The following is a 24,905-nucleotide window of genomic DNA, read 5'->3' as shown; positions in this document are numbered from 1 at the left end:
GTTATAATTATTGTACTGTAACGATTCAAAAGTATTTCGCTTGTGCAAAGAGAAAATTCCTAAAAGTGTGTACAAAAGAGTTTCCGTTTAGTGTATACTTAGTTGAATAACGGTGTTCAGGACAATTAAAACTCAAAGATTTGGAATTATTTTTTTAGCTTCTTGTTTTAGCCTTTGGCGATCAGCCGGTTAGCCAGTATTAATGTCGGCTAAAAGTTTGAATTAATATTTTATATAACTTGGTCTAATAATAACTTTTTCAGCAAAATATTTTAAAGCACATATATATTGTGTAGGCCTTAAGCCGTTCTGATCCTTGTACTACACATCTCTTTCCAATTTTCTGTCAGCCCCTGTAAGATTCAATTTTAAATTAAAGTGGAAATGATGAAAGTTTATATAAATACTTTTTTTACTGAATTCAAGAATGTCTTTAAGAAAAAAATATGCGAACTGATAGCAGAGTCGTTTGGTATTGAAGTCTTATGTGCACTACAGAATAATTTTCATAATTTAAAATATCTCAAAGAATTATTCAACAAAAGTTTCACGGATTCAATGAAAAATTCAGTGTTTTGCTTTATTTTCAAATGTATATAAATGCTGTCAATAATAATAATTTATTTTTTTCGGTTTATCTATACTTATATAAAGCTCAATGTGTGTGTGTGTGTGTGTGTGTGTGTGTGTGTGTGTGTTGGCACTCTACAGGTCAGACCGTTTGACCTACAGCCACCAAATTTGGTACATATATACCTTGGAGGTCGGGAATGTGCACCTGGGGTCCCTTTTTTTGAATTTTTAATTAGAATTTCAATTAATTAAAAACTAACTTTCCCGCCAAAAAAAATCTCCATTTTCCCCACCGCCAAATGCGTAAGGCTTCAGTTTTTTTCCCACGCTAATCAGGCTAGGCTTAAGATTTTTCGGCCGATTATTTCAAACGATTCTGTTTATTTTTTTAATGTTTGATGCATTTAAAATTAAACATTGTTAATTAATCCATGTTTCAGATTCATTCTGAAGTACTTTTGAATTAAAATAAAACAGAATAAAGGAAATTAAAAATGTCTAATCTGCATAGCGTTACCCCAACTGGCGTAGAAAAATTCACGCATTTGCGTTACCGTAACTGGCGTTGAAGATTCACGCATGCGCATTGTGTTCTGATTGTTGACAAATATTATCAAGGAGGCGGATTTGATTAAAATTATTTTTAGATTAGTTGCATGCTTTTGTAATTAAATTGTATTTATGTTAGTTATATATTTTTTGTATATGCTTATAATTTTAAGTCCATCGTTTTTTAAGTAGTTTTTTTTAACCTGTTTTCAACCGATTATTTTAAACGATTCGTTTTATTTTCTTAATGTTTGATGCATTTAAAATTAAACATTGTTAATGAATCGATCTGCTCATGAGGAATCTGAGAAAATTTTGTTGACGAATTCTTCAAATATTACATAAATTAAGAAAGATATTCTTTAGGGCCCATAAAGTTTAAACACTCAGTGACTGTTTTCAGTAATCATATTACAAAAAATACTTTGTTTCAGTAAAAAATATTATTATATTAATTGCAGATTAATCCTTTCCACTTTAATTTAAAGTATAAATTCTACGGGAGCTAACAGAAAATTAAAGAGATACATATTACGTTATGACTGAAGGCCTTTATAATGTTATGAGTGAATTATATGGCTATCAAAGTTTGAAGAAGCTATTAAAGTAGGAATTGCATAAAATATTTAATTATTAAAATTTTAACGAACATTAAGATTGGCGAACCGGCTGGTCGCCAAAGGCGGCTAGTATATATATATATATATATATATATATATATATATATATATATATATATATATATATATATATATATATATATATATATATATATATATATATATATATATACAGAATTGAGAATACACCGTACTTTTACTTGATAAATCCGAATTTCATTATAAATAATACATTTCCTAGAAATGCAAACATCCTTTTCTTTTTACACTTAACAAATGGTTTAATTTAAAGTAAAAATAAAGAACAATCAATGAAAAACTTCTAAATGAAAAATTTCAGAAGCATTTTAAATAAACATATGCAGAGATTTGCCTCAAAAAACTGAGAATACATCAATGAAAATTTTGTAATATCTCGCATACAGAGAAAGTGTTAATATTTAGTTGCATGTCCTTTGGTTTTTACAATGACCTCTAAACATCGTGGTACGAATTTGACTAACTTTTCGGTGATATCTGAAGATATTTTATCCGATTCTTCTCGACTTTGATATCCAGCTTGTCTAATAACATTTTGCACAGTTTCAGCATTTACACATCTGCTTATAATTTGAGACGTTTCTGCAGCAAGTTTGACTGCACTTTAAGATCAATCTTGATTTCTTTCAAAATTTTCCTTTTTGCGACATGACTCAGAATACCTTTCCTTCATTTTCCACATTTTTTTTCAATCAATACATCATTTTAAAATTTTACAATGATTTTACGGACACAAGTGTGGCTTCTACCAACAATTTCAGCTATTTCACGATAAGATTTTTCTTTTTTAAATAATCTTAATATGAATTTCCTTACATCAATACTGGTTTCTCTTCGAGGAGTCCTTTTCCAGTAAAATATTGTTTTCCAGTTAAATTTCCAGTTTTGGAAATATTCAATTCAAACACCGGTTTTTCAAAAAGTCGGTTTTTGTATAAACCCTACTTTATCTATTATTTTTTAATTGCAGTGAAGAAGTATTATCTGAAGGATCATGTATAGGCGTGAGATAGGCGTTAGATTCACTTATCGAACTTTGAATGTGTAGTAACTTTATTCTTAATCAATAAATATTTTTAAGGAATTTTTATAGCTTTATTTGAAAGGTAAAGGGCGCAATTTTATTATCACTGGTCCCATTGCTAGACTCTGAATTTGAAAATCAAAAATCAAATTTTTTCTAATTGTTATTTATATTTATAATAAAGCTCTATCTATACTTATAATAAAGCTCAATGTGTGTGTATGTGTGTGTGTGTGTGTGTGTTGGCTCTCTATAGGCCAGACCGTTTGACCTACAGCTACCAAATTTGACATATGCGTATCTTGGAGGTCGTAAATGTGCACCTCAGAGAGAATTTTTTGAATTTTTAATTGGAATTTTAATTAATTAAAAATTAAGCGAAATTTTAGCATTTTTTCCGCTATAACTTTCGAAAGTATTACTGCACGAAATTGGTTTTTAGATCATATTGAAGTTTAAAAAATAATATTTTCGATGATACTAATGTTTTAACCAACAAATTAAATTTCTATTTTTAATGCATTTTTTAAAAATAATTTAATTATATTTTTCAACAATTTCTTTTACAAAAAATAAAAATAACATTTTAAGCTGCACGAGCACGTTGCACGTTAATGAGAAGATATTAACTTTTATCAACGCGCTGCAATAAGATTGAAAAAAGCTCAAATTCAAAAATAAATTTAATATTATTTCAAATTAAACATATAAAAATGTAAATTTCAGCACTTGTCTGTATGAAATGAAATCAATATGAAACATGATATTTTTTTATAAAGTAAATGCAAGGAAACCTTTTCTATGATTTTTCACAATACCTATATTGCTAATTCAATTAAACAGTTTCATGTTAGCCAAATATTGTTTAATACGTACACGATATCTACTCTAATTGGAGCCTAACAGCTAATTTGTAAACCTTTAGTAATATACGTACATCTCTTAACAAATGGTCTAAATGAAAGAAATAATTCTATTTTATATCATTTCGGTCAATGAATGCTTATGAATTACGAATTTTAAATTTTTACATATATCCTCTGCCCTGTGAATCATATTTAACAAAACCATCTTAAGATGCTAATATTTTAAATAAAAAGTGTTGCACTCCAACAAACTAAATCAAACGCTAAAGCTCATAAATTTGGCGTGCTCTCTCTGAGAGAATTAAAACGATCGCCAGTAATAAAGATTAGTCTAATAATTCCTCCTTAAAAATTGAGGAACAGTATTTCCCTCTTGAGGACATTCGCCTATATTGTCAAAAACAGCCGATCTTTTGTTCCTAAAAAATGCGGCAACGAATTTTTAAAACACACCATTGTTTTCTCTCACTCAGGAATTTCAGCCTCTATCGAATTAATCGCTAAGCGATTCGTATGGCCTGGTATGTGCAAGGATATAAAATCTATGGTTCGCAGCTGTGTTAAATGCCAACGAGCTAAAGTGACGCGGCATACAAAACTTACCATAAGCGCATTTGCTCTACCAGATGACCGCTTTTCCCACATGCATACAGATTTTATAGGTCCTCTCCCTTTTTCCGAAGGCAACCAATTCTGTATGACCATCATTGATAGATTCACTAGATGGCCTGAAGTGATCCCAACGCCTGATATGACTGCGAAAACAACTGCTCGTGCCTTAATGCTTGGTTGGATTTCCAGATTTGGATGTCCAGTCATAATTACAAAGTACAGATTTCCAATCGAATCTTTTCAGAGAACTTACTCGCATGTTAGGCTGCAAAAGAATTTTCAGTGCTTCCTATCATCCTCAGGCAAATGGGACAATTGAGAGATTTCATAGGCGTCTTAAAAGTGCTCTTAAGGCACATAACAACAGGAAATGGATCGAAATATTTCTAATAGTTTTGCGCTCAGCGCTTAAGGAAGATATTAAAGCTACCTTTCTACAACTGGTTTATGATACTACCTTACGATTACCTTCCGATCTTGTGACAAGCGTTTCTATCAATCAAACCATTAACCCCACTTATGTGACTAATTTAATAAACACAATGAGGTCTTTGAATTCTGCTTCCACTGCCCTTCATGGCATCCCAAAAGTTTATGTCAATCCCTCATCGAAAAAATATTCATATATTTTCTTAAGATCAGATAAGATTAATCCTCCTCTGACCACCTTATACTGGACCAACCTTGGTTATTAGTAGAAACAATAAAAATTTCCGACGGCGTCCTGGCATAGGGGTAGCGCGTCTTCCCCGTGATTTGGGTGCCCTGGGTGTGAGTCCCGGTTCGGGCAGGGTTGTTCTTCATTTGTGTTCTATCTGTGAGGTGTGTGAATGTGCCCCCTTGTAAAAAGGGGCTGTGCAAGGAATGTGATGCGTGAGTAGCTAAGACGCACTCTTGGCTCTAGTTGGTGCTACTAAAACAAAAGACGCACCCTCGACTTAAAATGGATGACTTCTTCAGCGAGCTTGTCCATGGCAAATGCCATTAGAAACAACAACAACAATAAAAATTTCATTATTGATTTAAAAGGAAATCATAGTACCGTATCAATTAATCGAGTAAAACCTACTTATCTACTCGCAGACGATACTGATGAACCAGAACTTTCTCAATCTCAACGAATCTTTCATCTGTTCCACCAAACCCTATTAAACCGTTCACTATCATAGATGCGGACGTACGGTCAGATGTCCCAAGCATCTAGTTACTGACTATATTGTATAAATGCAACCAGTATTCTAGTATTATTTCATAATCAAACTGAATTTTGCATACATTATCATTCTTAATATTCTTGCATACATTATCATTCTCAATATTCTTGAATATATTATTATTCTCAATACATTTGCCTATATTATTATTTTCATTCATTTTGCATATCCTAAAATTATTTATAAGCTGTGCCTATGTCAATTTCGCATTGCATATAAATGCTTTTTATACACCACCTCTAGCGATTGTTCTAATTCTCTAGGGGAGAGCGCGCCAAAGTGTGACGTATGTTTCATCTCCGTTAATCATCCAATCACATTAAGGCGCAGTATGACTCAGCATTTCCAACCTCACAAAGAGCGGGAAGAATATATGCAGAGTAGCTCTTAGCGATAAAGCGCGATGTTGGTTGTGAAATAAAGTTGTATTTTTGATAATAAATGTAGAGTGATTGCTTCGAAACCCTTACATTGAGTCAGATTATGATAAATAATATTTAAGGATTAATCAACCCTCTACAAATTTATGAAAATTTCAATGTCATTATTCTATAAAAATGGGTGATATTAGTTCACTTCATTGACCATCTCAAAGAAACCAATCATCTCCCAGAGTTTCTCGTGAGTGATTGTCTTGGATTATGAAAATGTCGATTGTTCTAATATTGTAATATTCTAAACTGAATAAATCAGTCAGATTTGAACGTAGAAGATAAACTATTTATTTATTTATTTAAAAGTTGGAATGTCAAGAATATTTTGCAGAATACGATTCCTTAGGACCAAAGGACTGTCTGAAATTTAAACTTCATAATTTAAAAAAAAATATTTATAAAGCGAAAAAAAAAATTTATTATTGCACTATTTATATCCTTCTAAAAATACAGCTAAAAACTGAATTTTTCACTGAATCCTTGAAATTTTCGTTGAATAATTCTTTGAAATATTATAAATTGTGGAAATTATTCTGTAGTGCACATAAGACTTCAATGCCGCACGACTCTGCTATCAGTTCGCATATTTTTTTTCTCTAAAGATATGATTGGATTAACTAAAAAAAAAACGTCTTTATATTAATTGCAGTTTCATCATTTCCACTTTAATTTAAGATTGAATTTTACGGGTTCTAATAGAAAATTAGAGAGAGATACGTAGTACAATGAGCAGAAAGGCCTAAGGTCTACATAATAGTATAAATGAATAATATTAAAAAAAAATTGAAGCTTAAAAATATTTTGCTGAAAAACCTATTATGAGAACAAATTACATAAAATATTAATTGAGCATATCAGCGAGAATTAATACTTACGAACCAGCTGATCGCCAAAGGCGGCTAGTAATACTATAAAATGAAATTTATTGGTATATTTTAATTTTTACGAGTTCTGTTTGTATTCTTTAGAAGCTCATACCTCTATTTGAAGATGCTGTCTTCAATAAATAGAAGCCATCGTTTGGACATGTCCATTGTTCATCACTTTCGTATGACTTGCCAAAAGTATAAAGATAGGACATGTTTCATTTTTCAAGACGAGAAATGGACTTATCAGATGGTAAATATGTATTTCTTTTTTTAGTTTAAGCATACATGTAGGGTAAATTTAAAAGGAAGAGTATTTCAATAAATATAATTATTAGAGTACACTATCTTAATATATATAAATTACGTGTCACGTTGTTTGTCCGCGATGGACTCCTAAACTGCTTAACCGATTTTAATCAAATTTGCACACCATGTGCAGTTTGATCTAACTTAAAAGATAGGATAGCCCTTTTTTTGAATTTTTAATTAGAATTTTAATTATTAATTACAAACTAACTTTCCCGCCAAAAAAATCTTTCCATTTTCCCCACCGCCAAAAGAGTACGGCTTGAGTTTTTTTTTTTTTTTTTCCCAACAGTCATGAGGCTAGGCTTAAGATTTTTCGGCTAATTATTTGAAACGATTCTATTTATTTTCTTAATGTTTGATGCATTTAAAATTAAACATTGCTAATTAATCGATCTTTCAGATTTATTCTGAAGTACTTTTGAATTAAAATAAAACAGATTAAAGGAAATTAAAAATTTCTAATCTACATAGCGTTACCCCAACTGGCGTAGAAAAATTCACGCATTTCACGAAATTCACGCATGCGCATTGAATTCTGATTGTTTACATTTCAACGGAAGCGGACTCGATTTAAATTATTTTTAGGTTAGTTGCATGCTTTTGTAATTAAATTGTATTTATGTTAGTTTAAGTTCATCGTTTTTTAAGTAATTTTTTAACCTGTGTTCGACCGATTATTTTAAACGATTCTGTTTATTTTCTTAGTGTTTGATACATTTAAAATTAAACATTGTTAATTAATATACCTGCTCAAGATGAATCTGAAAAAATTTTGTTGACAAATTCTTGAGATATTACATAAATTAAGAAAGATATTCTTTAGTGCCCATAAGGTTTAAATGCTCAGTGACTCTGTTTTCAGTAATCATATTATTAAAAAAAATGCTTTCCACTTTAATTTGTAGTATAAATTCTACGGGAACTAACAGAAAATTAGAGAGATACATATTACGTTATGACTGAAGGCGTTTATAATATTATGAGTGAATTATATGACTATCAAAATGTGAAGTTTTAAAATATTTTGCTGAAGAAGCTATTAAAGTAGGAATTGCATAAAATATTTAATTATTAAAATTTTAACGAACATTAAGATTGGCGGACCGGCTGGTCGCCAAAGGCGGCTATAGAAATATATAGGATAGACACAAATTCCCATTAATCCTCACAGAGAAAAGAAAATAAATAGCCTTTCTGTGTATGAGGTTATATTTACCATATATTAAATATTTCTGAGCTTCAGCTGTAATACAATCAAATAATAATCAGGTTCGAGACCCGATTCCACCGAAGAACGTCGTGCAAGGGGGATCTGTTGCATGTTAAATCCGTCAGGGCCAAACGTCCTCCCGCTGGTGAGGGGGAGGGGTGCCTGCTCAGGTGTCGTCCTCGTCATCTGACTGTGGTTCAAAATTACGAGATCCGTCCCAAAATAGCCTTAGTATTGCTTTAAACCGGGACGTTAATATAATTAAACTAAACACAGACAGACAAAAAAGAAATTTTTACAAATTGAGGCTGTTTAACCGAGTCCATTACACCTCGTTTGTTTTTGTTTTGCTTAAGTTATGCTCACTTTCTTTTATCCCAGATTTCTACCCACAGTACTCCTACATTCAGCTATTCATCATAGAAATCTTCTACGTGGACAAATGTCGCTAAAACCATCGTTTCCTTTTTATATGGGATCTTCTTATATTTTACTGAACAAATAACTGAAAGGAGACATCACGGTTTTCAACAGATTCATTTTCATATGATTCATTATAAAACACACTATGTCAATTGAGTATTGGAATACACTAATACCATTCAGAAAGTAAAAAGGTCTTGACTTAAAAAGCACAATAATGGCATAAGTGGAAATTTGATGTATGTTAAAAATGCGTAATTATGCTTGTCATGTGATTAAGATTTTCTTTGAATTGAGGTTACACGATATGTTTAAAACTAATTCTTACTGCCGTTTTTATTTTATTCAGTGGTATTTCCGTTCTTTCAGGTAGATGAATACAGCAATAAAATCGCCAATTATTTCCTTTCTCAAGGATACGTAAAGGAAGACGAGGTTGCGTTACTGTTGGATAATTGTCCTGAGTATGTCTGTATTTGGCTTGGATTATCTAAAATTGGCGTCGTTACTGCGCTGATTAACACCAACTTGAAAAAAGAATCTTTGGGTCACTCCATCAACTGTATTAATGCTAAAGCGCTGATATTTGGTTGCAATTTTTCAGAGAGTAAGGACTGTTTTTTTTTCTCTTTCACTACATTAAAATCTCCTGAATACAAAATAGATTCAAAAGTAGTATTATTGGTCAAGCACCTATTATTCTTGCACATAACTGTTGTTTTTGACGTAAATTAAACTTTTTTAGTAAACTTTCTAAAAAATGGAATTTCTAAACTGAGAATAAAAGTGTTCTGGGCTTGTTTTGTCTGTATCGTTTCTGTCTGGCTTGATTGATATAATAATTGATATAAACAGAATACAGTTGCTAAAATAATCAAGTCAGACCAGGCTTGATTTGTCTGTATCGTTTCTATCTGGCTTGATTGATATAGTAATTGATATAAACAGAATACAGTTGCTAAAATAATCAAATCAGACCAGGCTTGATTTGTCTGTATCGTTTCTGTTTGGCTTGATTGATATAGTAATTGATATAAACAGAATACAGTTGCTAAAATAATCAAGTGAGAGCAGGCTTGATTTGTCTGTATCGTTTCTGTCTGGCTTGATTGATATAGTAATTGATATAAACAGAATACAATTGCTAAAATAATCAAGTCAGACCAGGCTTGATTTGTCTGTATCGTTTCTGTTTGGCTTGATTGATATAGTAATTGATATAAACAGAATACAGTTGCTAAAATAATCAAGTGAGAGCAGGCTTGATTTGTCTGTATCGTTTCCGTTTCGCTTGATTGGTTAATATTAGGTTGCCTAAATGAAAAGTGGACAGGTTTGAACGAAAAGAATACCTTCATTGGAAATCAAAATAAATTGGCATGGGCGTTCGTAGCACAAGTCCCGTCGTTTAGGTAGCAGGTCTATGTCTTTCTGAAGAAAAATGGTGGCCGATTCTTGAGGAAGTCCTGCACAGCTTCCTTAACTTCGGTGTCCGAATGAAAATGTGTCCCCTCTAATGCAGGTCTATGTCTTTCTGAAGAAAAATGGTGGCCGATTCTTGAGGAAGTCTTGCACAGCTTCCTTAACTTCGGTGTCCAAATGAAAATGCGTCCTGTCTAATGCTCTTTTAAGTGGCCCACAGATGTGGAAGTTACAGGGCGACAAATCCGAACTGTACGGAATTTTTCCCGAAAATTTTTTCTTTTAACGTGGTCAGAGTTTCCGAGAGATATATAGGCAGGCATTCTCATGGCGAAGGATCACTTGTGTGAGAAGGCCTGGCCGTTTGCTTTTGATTGCTTTCCGTAGTTTCGCCACAGTATTGCATTGAATTGATAGGGCAGAAAATCTATCAAGGGCATCTATCTTGGGGCAGGAAATCTATCAAGAATGATTCAAGGTAATCGATGAATCAAGAACCGTATTACCGCGCGCTGTTCCGATCTGAAAAAACATCCATGTATACCAAGAGTTTACTTTCGACCCATTTCCTCCAATACCAATAGCTTTCACTGTTGAATGCCGTATGCAGTGCACTCCTCCTACCACCTTTTATATCCCTTTTCGGTAGCTGCAGTTTGACGCAATCGCAAATATCCACTTTTCATTTGGGCAGCCCTAAGAAGTGTATTCGTTTTGTAACAATTTCTATATTAATTAATTTATAAAGAGAATGATTGTCGATTCGTTTGTTTGAAGAATATATTTTGTATTTATTTCTTTTTAATAATTTAGTAATCGCTATTTTTCATTTTCAATGATTCAATGATTTTTCATTTTTTTTTCTGGCAGTTGTGAAAGATGCAAGACAATTTTTTAAGAACAGAGATCAAATGGAATTTTATTGTTTCACTGAACATGGGGCATCACCACAAACATTCATTTCCTTTCCCGCTAAATCCTTAAATGTTGCTTTAGAGGAAGCTCCCATCTGTCCAGTAGACCAAAAGAAACACAGAACTGGATTCAACGGTAATTTTTTATATAAACCTCTATTCTTTGAGCCAACCTTCTATTCTTTGGTTTAAAGCAAGTATGATAATAGCATAATTCGATCAGTAGGAATTCAATAGTAGTTCTGTGCGCATAGTTCTGAGTTTCAGCATCTAAGATGACTACACCAAAATCCATCTCTAAAGCCTGGGAAATGCTAAAAAGAAATGTCCCAAATTATCATTTGCACCAGCAAGTCTAACTTTGTTTGTCCAACGTCTGATGTCATCTGGACTTAAATGCACTTTAGAAACTATGACAACCAGGAAATATTGAATCAAGACTTTTAATTCACTGATTTGTACTGTACAAAATTAACACCGAAAATCTGATATCTTTTAACTTTAAATGAGAAATTCTTGTGTATATATAAATTTATTTATTTCGTGTATCTCGAAAACGGCTCTATTGATTTGGATCAAATTTTATATTTAGATAAGATTTTGCTTTTTAAGTTTATCTATATAGGTGTCTTTCCTGTCAAAACGCGATTTTACACCCCCCCCCCATTTTTTTATAACTAATTATTAGATCCTTTTTCTATCTGTTCTCATACTGGAAATGTTATAAAGCGCCATCTTGTAAATATTAATAGTGCTTGCATTGTTGCCATAGGATTATAACCTACTGGTACAACAAAATTTTGTGAGATGGCGCTGATGGATGTGAGATGAGGTAAGATTGAAAAATATTCATATGTATATCTAAATATTGTTTCCCAAAAAGCACGATTTTACAAAGAAAAAACCCACTAAGTAAAGCTTGATCTCCCAGATATTTTATAAAATGCACAGAAACTTTATGAGAAACTGATCCTATGTTCCTTTTGCATTATCACTGGGCCTTTATAAAGGGACGAAAACTAATTTGGCTTTATTGAAAACTTTGAAACAATGTACTATAAATTCTTACGGCTGCTAATTTCTTTTTCCAATCTTTCAGATAAAATACTATATGTTTATACCTCTGGAACTACCGGATTACCAAAAGCAGCTATCATCAGGCATCGCAGGTAATTAATATTCTCAATTTGTTTTCTTCAGCTATTGTTAATTGTTTTACCTGTATTGTGTATGTGTGCTACTTTCGTTAATTGAAGTAAGTACCAACACGATTTTGGGACAGAAAGAGTTTGCATTCTTCCTTTTTACTTTGTTCGCACTTTGCTTCTTAAATTACTTAATTATTTTTTTTTAAAATTGGCTTTAAAAACAATATAGCATTTAACAAATCAACAATCTTCAAATTCGTCATTATTTTCCCCTTGCCATATATTTTGCTATCTCCAGACAACCTGGCGATATTATTAGAAATAATTTCATTTTGATTTAAAAATTAATTAAAATTTTAACGTTTCACCTTATGACTTCAGTGTATTCGTTTCCACGCCTTTTATTAATTCAATTTTTTTCAGAATAATTTTTATTAATCTTTCATTTTTAATTGTCTTTAAATTTAATGAATTTTGAAATTGAATTCAATTAAGTTATGTAGTATACTTAATAGCAAATTTAAAAATTAATTACCGGTTGACTAATTAACCCTAAAATATTGCCATATTACAATTTTTCAAACTGTTGATTCGAATCATTTTTCCACTCCTACTATTAGTTCACACTCTCTTTATATATATATATATATTTATTTATATATCTTGTTCAAATTTTCAATCGTTAATAAAATACTTTTTACTCATCCACTCAAGTTCAAATACATTTTTTAAAACGTGTAGTGGATGACACTTGATGTTAATATAGTTTTTTTCAAATATTAATTAATTAATTAAATTTGTCCAGTAATTTCTATTTTTTCGCCAAATCCGTCGCCATGTCGCCAAATGATCCCCAAGTTTGTGCCAAGCTCTGAGATTACTGACACGACACCCGATCATAAATAATATAAGATATATATAAATAACACAAGAAAATAAGTAGGAACTGACTTTAATTTTTTATTATATATTACTTGTTTAAAAGTATGTAGCACATGACTATGAACAAGATGATGCATTTTAATAAAACTGTATTTTACGATCATGTTACTAAAACCAGCTGCTATATTATTCCCAAACTTTCTGGCAAACTCTTTAATAAAAGTTTTATCCCCTTTTCTCCGCAATAAAGTTGTGGACCTTGGATAAGGGCGCAAAGATCTTGCATGGCATTGGCGAACAATAGTTACGAGATATAGAGATTTGGCATGAATCTAGCAATTTTGCAGAATCCGTCGAGTGAAATTTATTTTGGACATCCTTTTACCCCGGCCGATTGAAACCAAATGGTACGATCATGGTTCATGGTACGATGGTACATAATGGTACGATGGCCGATTGAAACCAAACGATATGATCTGGAAAATATAGTCATACGATAACATACCGAATGCCATTGATGTAAATCATTGGGTTTATCAGTTAATGCAATTAGATACAAATGGATGTACAGAACCAACAAATGGTAAATATTTTGACAGATTTAAGTTGAAATTTGATTAGAATTTTAATTGAAATTTGAATAAATTTTAAATGCTAAACCTATGTATCAATTTTAATTATCTAGCTCCCGACGTTTTATAGTTAACCAGTTTTGTTTATATTCGAATAACGAAACAAGCGAACTTTCTCTGAATGGATTTCGTTCAAAATTCGATGCAAATCTACAAATTTTGTCTTGCCCATATATCAAATTTCATCTGTCTAGCTCATAAAGCATTTTGGAATTTTTCTGTTCACAAAAAGAATGCCAAAAAAAAAAAAAAAAGGTGTTTTTTTTTTTTTTTTTTTTTTTCGAATTCAAGGAACATTTGGAAGGCTGAGATTTGACAAATTCTTGGGTTTGAAATTTTTACAATACTTTCGTTATTTTGCATACGACAAAATAATTAGCCTAAGTTCTTTAATCTCAAATTTTATCGTTATAAATACTAAAAAAAATGGAATTTACATGTAATCCTAACTATTTGGTATTTTACCATTTCTCTTTACACCAGCTATTGATTCTTAACATTTCGTAATTAATTTATAATCTCTCATAAAAGTTCAGTTTTGTGAAAGTGTATGTTTTTTTTTCACTAGAGCAACCAATGTAATTGTATGCAATAATAACAATTCAATCATACGAATAGTAAAATTTCTTTAATCTAGATTCCTGATGTGTGGATGTATGCCTCGGTTTCTAGCCAAGTTCCACGACTTTGAAGTTATTTACAATCCTCTCCCGATGTACCACACTGCTGGAGGTGTGATATTTATATCCGCGATCTTGCAGTTTGGTGGTTCCATGATCTTGAGAAAGAAATTCTCAGCTTCCAGTTATTGGGAAGAAGCCGTAAAACATAAAGCAACGGTAAGATTTACTTTCTTGAAACAACAATTGCTACATGAAAAATATGGCAAGTGTAGCGTCGTCATATAGATATATCGTCGATATTTAGAAAAACGATGGGTTTTTTTAATCTCCAGAGCTCTCCAAAACTTTTTCTCAACGCCAGAATATGAGCGAGCACACACACACACACACACACACACACACACACACACACACACACACACACACACACACACACACACACACACACACACCTACCTTTGATACCTCTCTTCGCTGTTTTGTGTTTATTTCCGTTCTCTACTTTTTGCTTCTTCGGGCGATAACTTCTTAATCTAGTTCTTAATCTACCGTGGCTTTATTGGTCATACCAGAGAATCGGGTATATGGCGGACATTCGCGCCAAGTTGTAATTTTTTATAGGCGATAAATCGCTAAATGTGACAACCGTCTTTATCATTTTTTTAATGACCCTAAAAGCGGAAAATCGATGGCTGGCGTAAAGGCGATAAATCGCCAATTTTTTACCCGAGAAATTTGTGGTTTCAAAAACCTTAAACCAAAGCAAGATCATGTTCTGACAGGATAAAGAAATCAATTACCCATTTTGGACCAATAACATTCGATGTAGATCTTTGGACCTTTGATACAAATCTACAATTTCATTTTCTAGATTACTTATCAATTTTTATGTTCCTATCATTTATATGCGCATATGATGTCTCCTAAAAGAGGACCGAAGAAACGAATTTTCTAATTTAAGGATGTGACGAAGCAGATGACGGAAGAGAAGAAACCGATAACTACAGCAGATCCGGAAGTATGTGAAGAAAGTAGCTGAAAGCGGGAAAATGATTTTTATTTTCCTTGTATAAAGTATACAAATTAAAATAGTAGTAAAAGTTAAAAAAAAAGCGAATTCAAGATTTTGACGAATTTTCACATTACCGAATTCCTTGAATCCGAAGAATACTTCTTGGCATTATGTTTTCCTGTCTGTGAGCATAATTATGCAAAAATGCTTGATATTTAGACAGATGAAAATTGATATATGCACATTACAGCAAATTTGTAGATTTCTATCAAATTTCAAACGAAATCCATTCCTAAAAGTAATCCTAATTCCTAGGAAACAATCCGAATTCAGATAATTAATTCAAGATTTAAAGGAAATAGTCCTAATTCAAATGTTTGCCTCGTGATATATAGGAAATAATCGTATTTCAGATTATTAATTAGAGATTTCTAGGATAAAATTCCAATTCAGATGATTATTTCCCGCTTTATAATAACATAATTCCGCAACAGCCCCAAACAGCCTTTGCTTATCATTCTTCGGAAATAAAATGTATTATTAGACAAGCAGTAAAGTACTAAATGAATGCACTAATTATTACATCTCAAATTCATAGGTCGGTCAGTACATCGGTGAAATATGCCGCTATCTCCTGAAACAACCTGTAAGCGAAGAAGAGAAACAACATACTATTCGTATCATGGTTGGATCTGGATTCAGGCCACACTTATGGAAGGAATTCCAGGACCGATTTCGGATCAAACATATCATTGAATGCTACGGAGGAACAGAGGGAAATACCAATTTGGGTAAGAAAACACAAAGCTCTTAAATTCATTTTATTTTAACATTTTGCTACAATAGCTTTGTTAATAAAATATTTGGATATTTCTTTAATTGATGCTTTTATATTCTTCGTATCAGTTGTTGAAATATTGCTTCTAATGATTGTCCTAATCGCATTAGGAATAACAATATATTTCATTATGTTCCAGAGTTCTATCTATCTGTATTTATATGAGCTTTTGTACATAAGGTTATATATATATATATATATATATATATATATATATATATATATATATATATATATATATATATATATATATATATAATGATATTTTAATTCTAATTTCAATTTGATTAATTTCCAAGATTTTATCTTAATTTAGCCCATAATAACTTCATTCTAAAAATATTCTCTTATTTCGTGATTCAATTCCACTTTCGGTTTAATTAATCCCTTTGCAAAAATAATGCGCCATCAGTACTACGTATCAAGAGAAAGTGATACTTCCGTTGCCCTTGTCAAAGGAAATCCCATGGTATATAAGACTAGTGATCATTTGTTCGGCCCTTTTTGCCTTCTTTTCTTACTTCTGCTTTTGTTCCACTCTGCGTCTGCTTGTAAATAAATTGCTTTCCCGAGATGGATATTAAAGAGAGAATAAAACGAAATTAAAAATACAAGTGTTTCTTCTATGTCTTCAAACCTGCCTTCTGCTTCAAACAAAATAATGTTATATATATATATATATATATATATATATATATATATATATATATATATAAAGTGTGTGTGTGTGTGTGTAATGATTTTTTAAAATCTAATTTAAATTTTAATTAATTTCCAAATTTTTTTCTTAATTTAGCCCTGTATTAACTTCATTCTAAAATGTTCTCTTATTTCCTGATCCGATTCTTTCTTTTTATTTAATTCATTTTACAAGCACTCTATAAAACTGCTGATTTTAGTATTTTCACCCGCTTCGAGTGAAGGGATAAAAATCCTTAATGCTTACGACATTCTTTTAAAGATGCCTAAAATTCCCTATCTTCCTATCTTAAATCGACACGTGTCGACACATTCCCTATCTTAAATTGACACGTGTCTAAGAAATCCCTATCAAAATCTAATAGTAAAATCACTGAAAGGAAAAATTTCTGCCTCTTTTGAACTTGTATGCGACGTAAATGGATGTCACATTCATATATATATATATATATATATATATATCGTGCGTAAACTTTTATTTCCTTGAAATTGCAGTGCACCAAGGCATATTTAATTAAATAATGTGGACAATGGTATGATTTTTGATTCTTAAATATTTAAAGTAAAAGGTTAAAGTAATTAAATTTTTATGCTTCCACATAGCACAAAAATGCCCATAAATAAAACATTTGTGTTGCATTTATTTTTGTGTAAACTGTTCATTCTTAGATTCAAAGATCCTCCGTGCATTTGCGCATGCGCCTGAATGCATTTATTAAGTAAAAAAAAATGGGGGGGGGGAGGTGAAAGAAGATTTTTTACTTTTATCAATAAGTTTAACTCGGATTATACGCGAACTTAGGAGGCGGAACAACTGCTGATAATATGTAATATTGTCGGAAAAAGGTGCTAATTTACAATAAAATACTTAAAAGCAATTTTTATTTACTGGAAGGACATGCACATTAAATTATGATGAATTAAGGACAGATTTCTCTTCTTAAAATTCAATATTTCGCTCTTTTACAAAATAGTAATATTTTTTTATGTTAAACACTTTTTTATTTTTTATTAAATTTTTTGATAACATTTTGATGTTGACGATGGTAAATAATTTCTATCACATTTAATTATAAGTTATACTCTTCGTGCCACTCTTAGAAGCTCTTTTTTTTTTTTTTTTTTTTTTTTTTTTGCTACTTAAACTAGCGATATAAGCAATATAAATTTTTTAGATAAAATAAAATATATGGTCAGATACGACACTCACAATCCCTTGGAAAGAAAAGAAGAACGAAAATGTATCTAATGGAGAGAAATCATAGCCAAAGAATCATGAAGAATTCCGGAAACGCGCTCATCCTCCCGCTTTTCATCCCTTAACGTGGTAGAATCGTCGAAAAGTGGCAATCTCGGGAAATACTAGAACGAAATTTAAAAACAGAGATATGCTTATATTTAAAATTAGAGGGACTAATCAAAAATTTAGGTAAAAACATTTATTTCAGAAATGTGAACTTGTATATAATTGTAAATATTTGTCTAGTAGCACTTCAATCAATCATCATCTATGAAAACAAATTTCTAACCACGAATAATGTTAATTTTGAATGCTCGAGAGTAACAAAACTCCGAATATCTGAGGAATAGAAGTGAATCTTGAGAAATTATATCTTTAAGTCATCTCAGAAAAATACTGGTATTTCGGACAAGAAAAATAATTTTTTTTTGTAAGCAATTGTTTGCTTTCTAAAAGAATGTTATTTTTCAACAAGGGAATTGCTGAAGATCTATTTTGCATGTATATATAGTGTCGGTTTAGTTACAGAAAAATACAAACGCCGTATTTCAAATTCGTGGCATTTTTTTTTAGGATGTAAGCTTATAGAACGCTTTAGCGATTACCAACTACAGGAAACTTTATTTTCATGGAAAGGAATGGGTAAAACGAAATATTATACATGTGATGCAGAAATCGAAATTTTTCTTTATTTTTCATTTTGTCCTCATACTAGTGACAGAGCAGTCATTTCAGAACTCAATATTCCAAAACAGCCAATGTAGAGATTATTTCAATGGAATAACTGGCATCCATCTGATACAACATTTATACGGATAATTACGCGATCGACATCTAAAATTTTACAATTGGGTTCCACCTAAGATAAAATCCAATCTTTCGTTTTTGAGGTATGCAGTTCAAAATTATTAATTTTTGGGTTCCTATCTTGGGTCTTAAGATGCTTAACATTGTTACAATACCTTCTGTTAAGAATTCAGTTAACCACGTGATCTTCCTAGGCGGAACTAGCTGCCAATCATGTAAATATCACATGGTCTCCCTGTTGATGTTAGTATATTTTTTTCCCAGTAGAAGCGAACTTGACTCCTGTACTAGGGGGAGTGTGATCTCGGCTCTCTCTCTCCCGAGAAATTGTATGTGTCGTTCTCTAGGTCTACTACACTATAGCGTATTCATGTGCCTTTTGTTGTTGATGTTACTAATAAACCTCATAAAAGACAACTTGTGTCTTCAAGTCATTTCACCCAGGTCACAATCTTCACTATCAAATAAATTATTGTGTATTCATGAAACGCAACGATAATTTAAATTTACCCCTTCAAACCATTGGTCAGAATTCAGAATATCGAAAAACAACGTGGAAATATTGTGCAACGTTTTATGCTAATAGGGTAGGATAAAAATCCATTCTTCGAACTAGAAGTTCAGCCCCAATGGCAATTTTAAATAAATGTGAGACGTGGAATTTTTAAAATCTCTTTGATTGGTTCCGCTTTGTATAACAATATATTGAAGGGTGATTGGTATATTCAATTAGTTTTTATTGACATTATGTCTTGACTAAGAGATGAATTGACTTTCTCAGTGCATGCTTCAGATTTTTGCCGGCAGTATCGAAAAGAGTGTCTTTAGGTCACAAATGTTGAACTCTGCCGCATATGTACAAAAATTGGTAAAAGAAAGCTACTGTGTAAAGTTTGTCGAAGGTATTCATTTTTAAAAAGTTTTTAAGCACTTCAATTAATGTATTATATGATCATTTTTTTTAAAATTTATGCAAATTAATCCATATTGGACCACTCATAAAAACAAACATAGGAAAAACGTGAAATTTTTAAGACATGATCAATGCAAGGATCTTACTCATATAAAAAAAATTTAAAATATTTTTTAAAAATACAGATTATTTAGTAAATAGTACAATGGTCTAATATATTACTAAAAATTACAAAGTGACTTACCTTACCAAAAAGAGTTTATAAATGGAAATCCGAAAAAAAATCTCTACATAGTCTAACATTACACATTTTTCAAAGTGTAATAGTTTTTTCCTAGCAAGATTTTAATTGACATCGTCTTTGGTGACCTTCTAGGTTTTTTTTAATAATAAATGTTCATAATTTAGGAGACGAAATCCTTTATTATTCTGCAGCATACCTCTTTCTATAATGTTGTTTCTCTGAATTGTTTCATCAAGGTAACTTATTGTTACTGACCTGTGAAATGTTAATGTTACCCATGTGAAGTAAAAATGTTATCCATATATATCCAATGAGACTTAAGATTTTTCACAACAGAGAGCAAAGACTCCACAGCACGTTGAGAAAGTGGCTCCATAAACTTTTCTTGAGCACCTTGATAAGGAATAATAACGAAGGGATATCCATTATAAGTTGTTAATATCCATAACTTGCATCTAAATTTTACAGGTTTATTTTTCATGTACCTCTTACAACCATGCTTGCCTAAATAGCGTAACATTCTTTCATTATTTTCATTATTTAATTTTATATTTTCTGAAAATATTCCAAATTGTTGCAGTGCAATATTGTTTTTCTGATAATGGGTGAATTTTGCAATAACGATCCTCTTTGTCGATGGCCGAATTGTCATTCAAATGTAGGTATTTTTTTATGCTACTGTATTGTTTCCTGGACTTAGTTTTATTTACTAAAGTTGTGCCAGTGTCCGAAACATTTTCCAAATACATTTTTTCACGTGATAAAATATGATAACCACTCTAAAAAGATTGCCTATAAACTTTTCGATGTCACTTTTGTTGATTTCAAAAGAATGATCTTTCTTCTGTGCTACATATCGATTAGTCACCGTATCTGTATGCGATATCATATCATTGGCTATCATGTGAAAAAGTTCAACGGGAGTTTTTTCTAATATAGTACCTGCAATATGTTGATGATCTTAAGAGGGGGGAAAAACACATGGTGAAAGCGAAAATTCTGGTTTACATTTTTTCCATTTATGTGGTTTTGTGTCAAATCTAATTTCTTCACAGATATTTGACAAAACTTGTATAGTTCCAGCAGTATGTCAAGTTTGAGGATCACCGCATGTTTCATCTATATTACAATTTGTGAAAGAATTGTCTATTTCTTCTATGTCACTGACCGCATCCGGTTCCAAAGGAATAATTGTCATTTTAGGATTATCAAATTTTTCATCGTATAAAAAATTCACTTATTCAAGTGCTTCCTCCGCTGTTAGAAATTTCCTGGCCATTTTACAACAAGAAAAATGGGTAGCAAATTCGCAACTACGAAATAGAGCAGCAACTGAACTAATGGAAAGTCAAGAAAGCACTAAAAATAAGTTTCACAAGCATATGTGCAATAGTACGTGGGATGATCCAAAAAAAAGTTTACAAGCAGTAGCATTTGGAAAGTAGAAATTGTGGATGGGAATATTGTTGCCCAGAGTGGAGACAGATGGCGCTAGTTGTCTTAGACCGGTCGTTCGAACAGATAGTGTTAGTACCGACACCTGAAGCAGCGACAGTAATGGCAAGACGTCTAGAGAAGTGGTCTCGCACAGAGGTGCGAGCCGTGATCCGATTTCTGTGGGCCAAGAATGTGGCCCCATCGGACATTCACAGACAAATCGCTGAAGTGTACGGGGGCGAAGCAATGAGTAGACAACAGGTGGCGAGATGGTGTCATTCTTTCGAAAAGGGCAGAGAGATTGCTGGAAACGTTTAGGTGGGAGGTCTGGAGTCAACTCCCCTCATACAGCCCCGATTTAGCTCCCAATGACTATTTCCTTTTCCCGTCATTGAAGAAACACTTATCCGAAACAAGATTCATATCCGACGGTGATGTTCAAAAAGGTACTGAGAATGGGCTCAGTAGCCAGGGACCTGATTTTTACCAAGACGGGTTAAAGAAATTGGTCCAGCGGAGTGATAAATGCCTCAACAGGTTTGGAACATTCCAACATTTTGTTGCTCCCTGTCCCCTAGATTGAAAAGGTAAAAATATATATTGTTCCCTAAATTCAAGGAATGCGATCTAGAAATATGGGCGATTTGAAATAAATCGGATATCGGACGTGTCCTATTTATAGGATAGCTGGAAAACACATATCAAATGCCTGTGATATTTATTCTTTTCATGGATAGTTTTGATATTTTGAGCAGCAATGATGATCTATTATAAACTATATATGTTTGTTTAAGAAAAATAATAATTTTTTTATTATATAAGGCATAAAAACTTTGACATTATTTTAGGAGTGAAATTAAAACAATTTTTTTTTAAATTTATTATTTTTTAAATTCCATTTTCCACTAATTTATTAAATTTAGTCTATTTATAATAATGAACGAAAAGTTTTAAGTAGTTTTTACTTGTGTCTGTTATTTTATTCACATTTAATTCAAATGCCTTAAAAATACAGCGGTCCAATATGCTTTAATGCGTTTAACAATACGCGTTAATGCGTTAATAAATGCGTTTTTATTTTCTGATTCTGTAATTTTAATAATCTTTCGTGATTTGTATAATGCTCCTTAGAATGATAATGAAAGCCTCGCTCAAGCGCCAATCAGAGGTACGGATAAATGGTCTGAGTCAAAAAATTTGTATTTTAATGTCTCAACAATTTTTACAACTGGAAGCATGAAATTTTGAGTCCTTATAGATCAGAATACAAAAATTATTCATTGGCACATTTTTGCCAAGGGACCTGCATAAAAATGTGAATTTTGTAATTTTCTATAATGACCCTTCTTAAAAAACTAAAATATTTTCATGCATCTTTGTACCTTAATTGATAAAACTATACAGTCGGTAGTACGTGTCTAATTGTAATAATAGAGGAAATAAACGCTTGTTCCCCTTTTCTGAGACACGCTGCATTTATTTGTGTATGCGCGTGTGCGTAAAACATAATTTTGCAGCTACGTGGCCGAAAAGAAGAATTTTTTTTTTAAATTTTAAATTCGGTTTATTTTATCCGAGAATAAGATATTTATACAGGAAATAGGCGATTATAAACTGACGTATGTTTGCATCGCGATATAACAGCGAAGTGCCTGAAATTTTTTCCATCGATGACTTTATAATAAGATTTTGATGGGGATTTCTTTGTGGTGTACTGCGGAAAGGGAATTTTAGGTATTTTTTAAAAGAATGCTCTATGACTTAGGGATTTTTATTCCTTCGCTCGGAGAATGAGAAAATGTTTTAGTTTTTTATAACGTGTGTTAAAAATAATTAAATAAAAAGTGGGTATTGGATCAGGAATAAGAGAGCATTTTAGAATGAACTTATTTGGGGATATTTTAAAATAAAAATTAGGAAATCAATTAAGAATTAATTTATATTTAAGAAATATTATTACACACACGCACACACATGCACATACATAAGTCGTAATTCCTGAAATTTGAAAGGTACGTTTTCTGTGTCATCTTTTCTGTGTTGCAGAGAAACAAGCAATCTCGATCATATAAAAAATGCTAAGTGATATCTAAACCAATACAGGGCTAGAGAATGTTTTAAGGTAAGACTTTAAAATTCACAACAGTTGTGGGCTGTTAAGAAGTTTCTATAAGAAAATACCGAAAATGTTGACTTCCAAAGCATTAACAAAACATCCATGTGTCCGTGAAAATGCCAATCACTCATTATATTTGAGTTACCTGAAGAATGTGGCTTTAAACTATAGTTTAGTTCAATCAATTCATTTTGAACTAAAAATTTGTGCTTGAATCGTGTGTCTGTTTGAGGAAAAAATTTTGAAAATTACCATAATGTGGTATAATCTCTTATTTATGTCTATGATTCTAGAAGATCGAGCATTCATCGATATTTAAATCAACCATTTTTTTGCCACAACAACAAATGCAAAGACAACCCAATATTGCTTATTCTCATGTATGGAAGCCTTCCACGCTTGCACGCATTTTCCAGAAGGTGTTCATTTCACCGGGTAGGTACGAAATGAAAGAAAAATATATTTACATTTAGTTAGTAATACAATAAACACCTATTATCTAGCCTACAATAAATACCGATTGTTGAGGTTAATCAGCCTCGCCAATCCGCAAAATTGAGCTAGTCTTGTGCTCTATAAATACACATTTCGAATTAAAATCAAATAAACTAATCTAAATAACCAGATAGAAAGAATAAGAATTGAAAGAAAACGTATCAAATGGGACGAAGGTTAATGCCTAACAAAGATCTCCGGAAATGCTCACATTCTATTGATTGTATATTACCCTTCTCATGGCCCTAATCCATGGTGTGATACACCCTAAAAAGAGGAGTTTCGGATTCCAGACGCGATACAATAATTAATCAAAGATTTTTTGTAAAACGTCTGAAACCAAGACCTTATAACATAACATGTATGTACATAAAACAGTTTATGCCTATATTGAGCCTTGAAGATAGGACAACAGAGATCTCATTACTTTTTTGACAACCCCTCTTATTTGAAGTAATCTGTAATACAATATGCACCAAACTAGGGTTTGACGGTTTTCAAACCCGGTTTTAAAAAACCGGTTTTTTAGTGTAAATTTGTCACATTCGAAAACCGGTTTTTAAATTAAGAAAACCGATTTTAAGAATTCATATTGTTATGTAAAAATTTATTTTGAACTTACTTGATTTGCTATTCATTCTATGCAACGGGCAGCAAACACATTTTTTCAACGTTACAAATTGCGTTGGCCAGTGCTTGTGCACTGCACAATTGCGCCTCCAATTCGTCAATTAATGTTTT

General features: G+C 31.8%; 1 protein-coding gene across 1 annotated transcript in view; it reads left to right on the top strand.

Moving 5' to 3' along the window:
• Positions 1–24,905, top strand: part of LOC129980536 (long-chain fatty acid transport protein 1-like) — a 49,591-nt gene that overhangs the window by 3,938 nt on the left and 20,748 nt on the right. Inside the window, exons 2-7 of the mRNA XM_056090875.1 lie at positions 6,900–7,050; positions 9,112–9,349; positions 11,035–11,214; positions 12,178–12,247; positions 14,378–14,579; positions 15,974–16,166. Of these exons, the coding sequence (XP_055946850.1) occupies positions 6,900–7,050; positions 9,112–9,349; positions 11,035–11,214; positions 12,178–12,247; positions 14,378–14,579; positions 15,974–16,166 (1,034 nt within the window). The remainder of the gene's footprint in view (positions 1–6,899; positions 7,051–9,111; positions 9,350–11,034; positions 11,215–12,177; positions 12,248–14,377; positions 14,580–15,973; positions 16,167–24,905) is intronic.

The sequence above is a fragment of the Argiope bruennichi genome, chromosome 8 (assembly GCF_947563725.1).
Source record: "Argiope bruennichi chromosome 8, qqArgBrue1.1, whole genome shotgun sequence".
NCBI lineage: Eukaryota > Metazoa > Arthropoda > Arachnida > Araneae > Araneidae > Argiope > Argiope bruennichi.
This window is presented reverse-complemented; position numbering and strand designations above follow the sequence as displayed.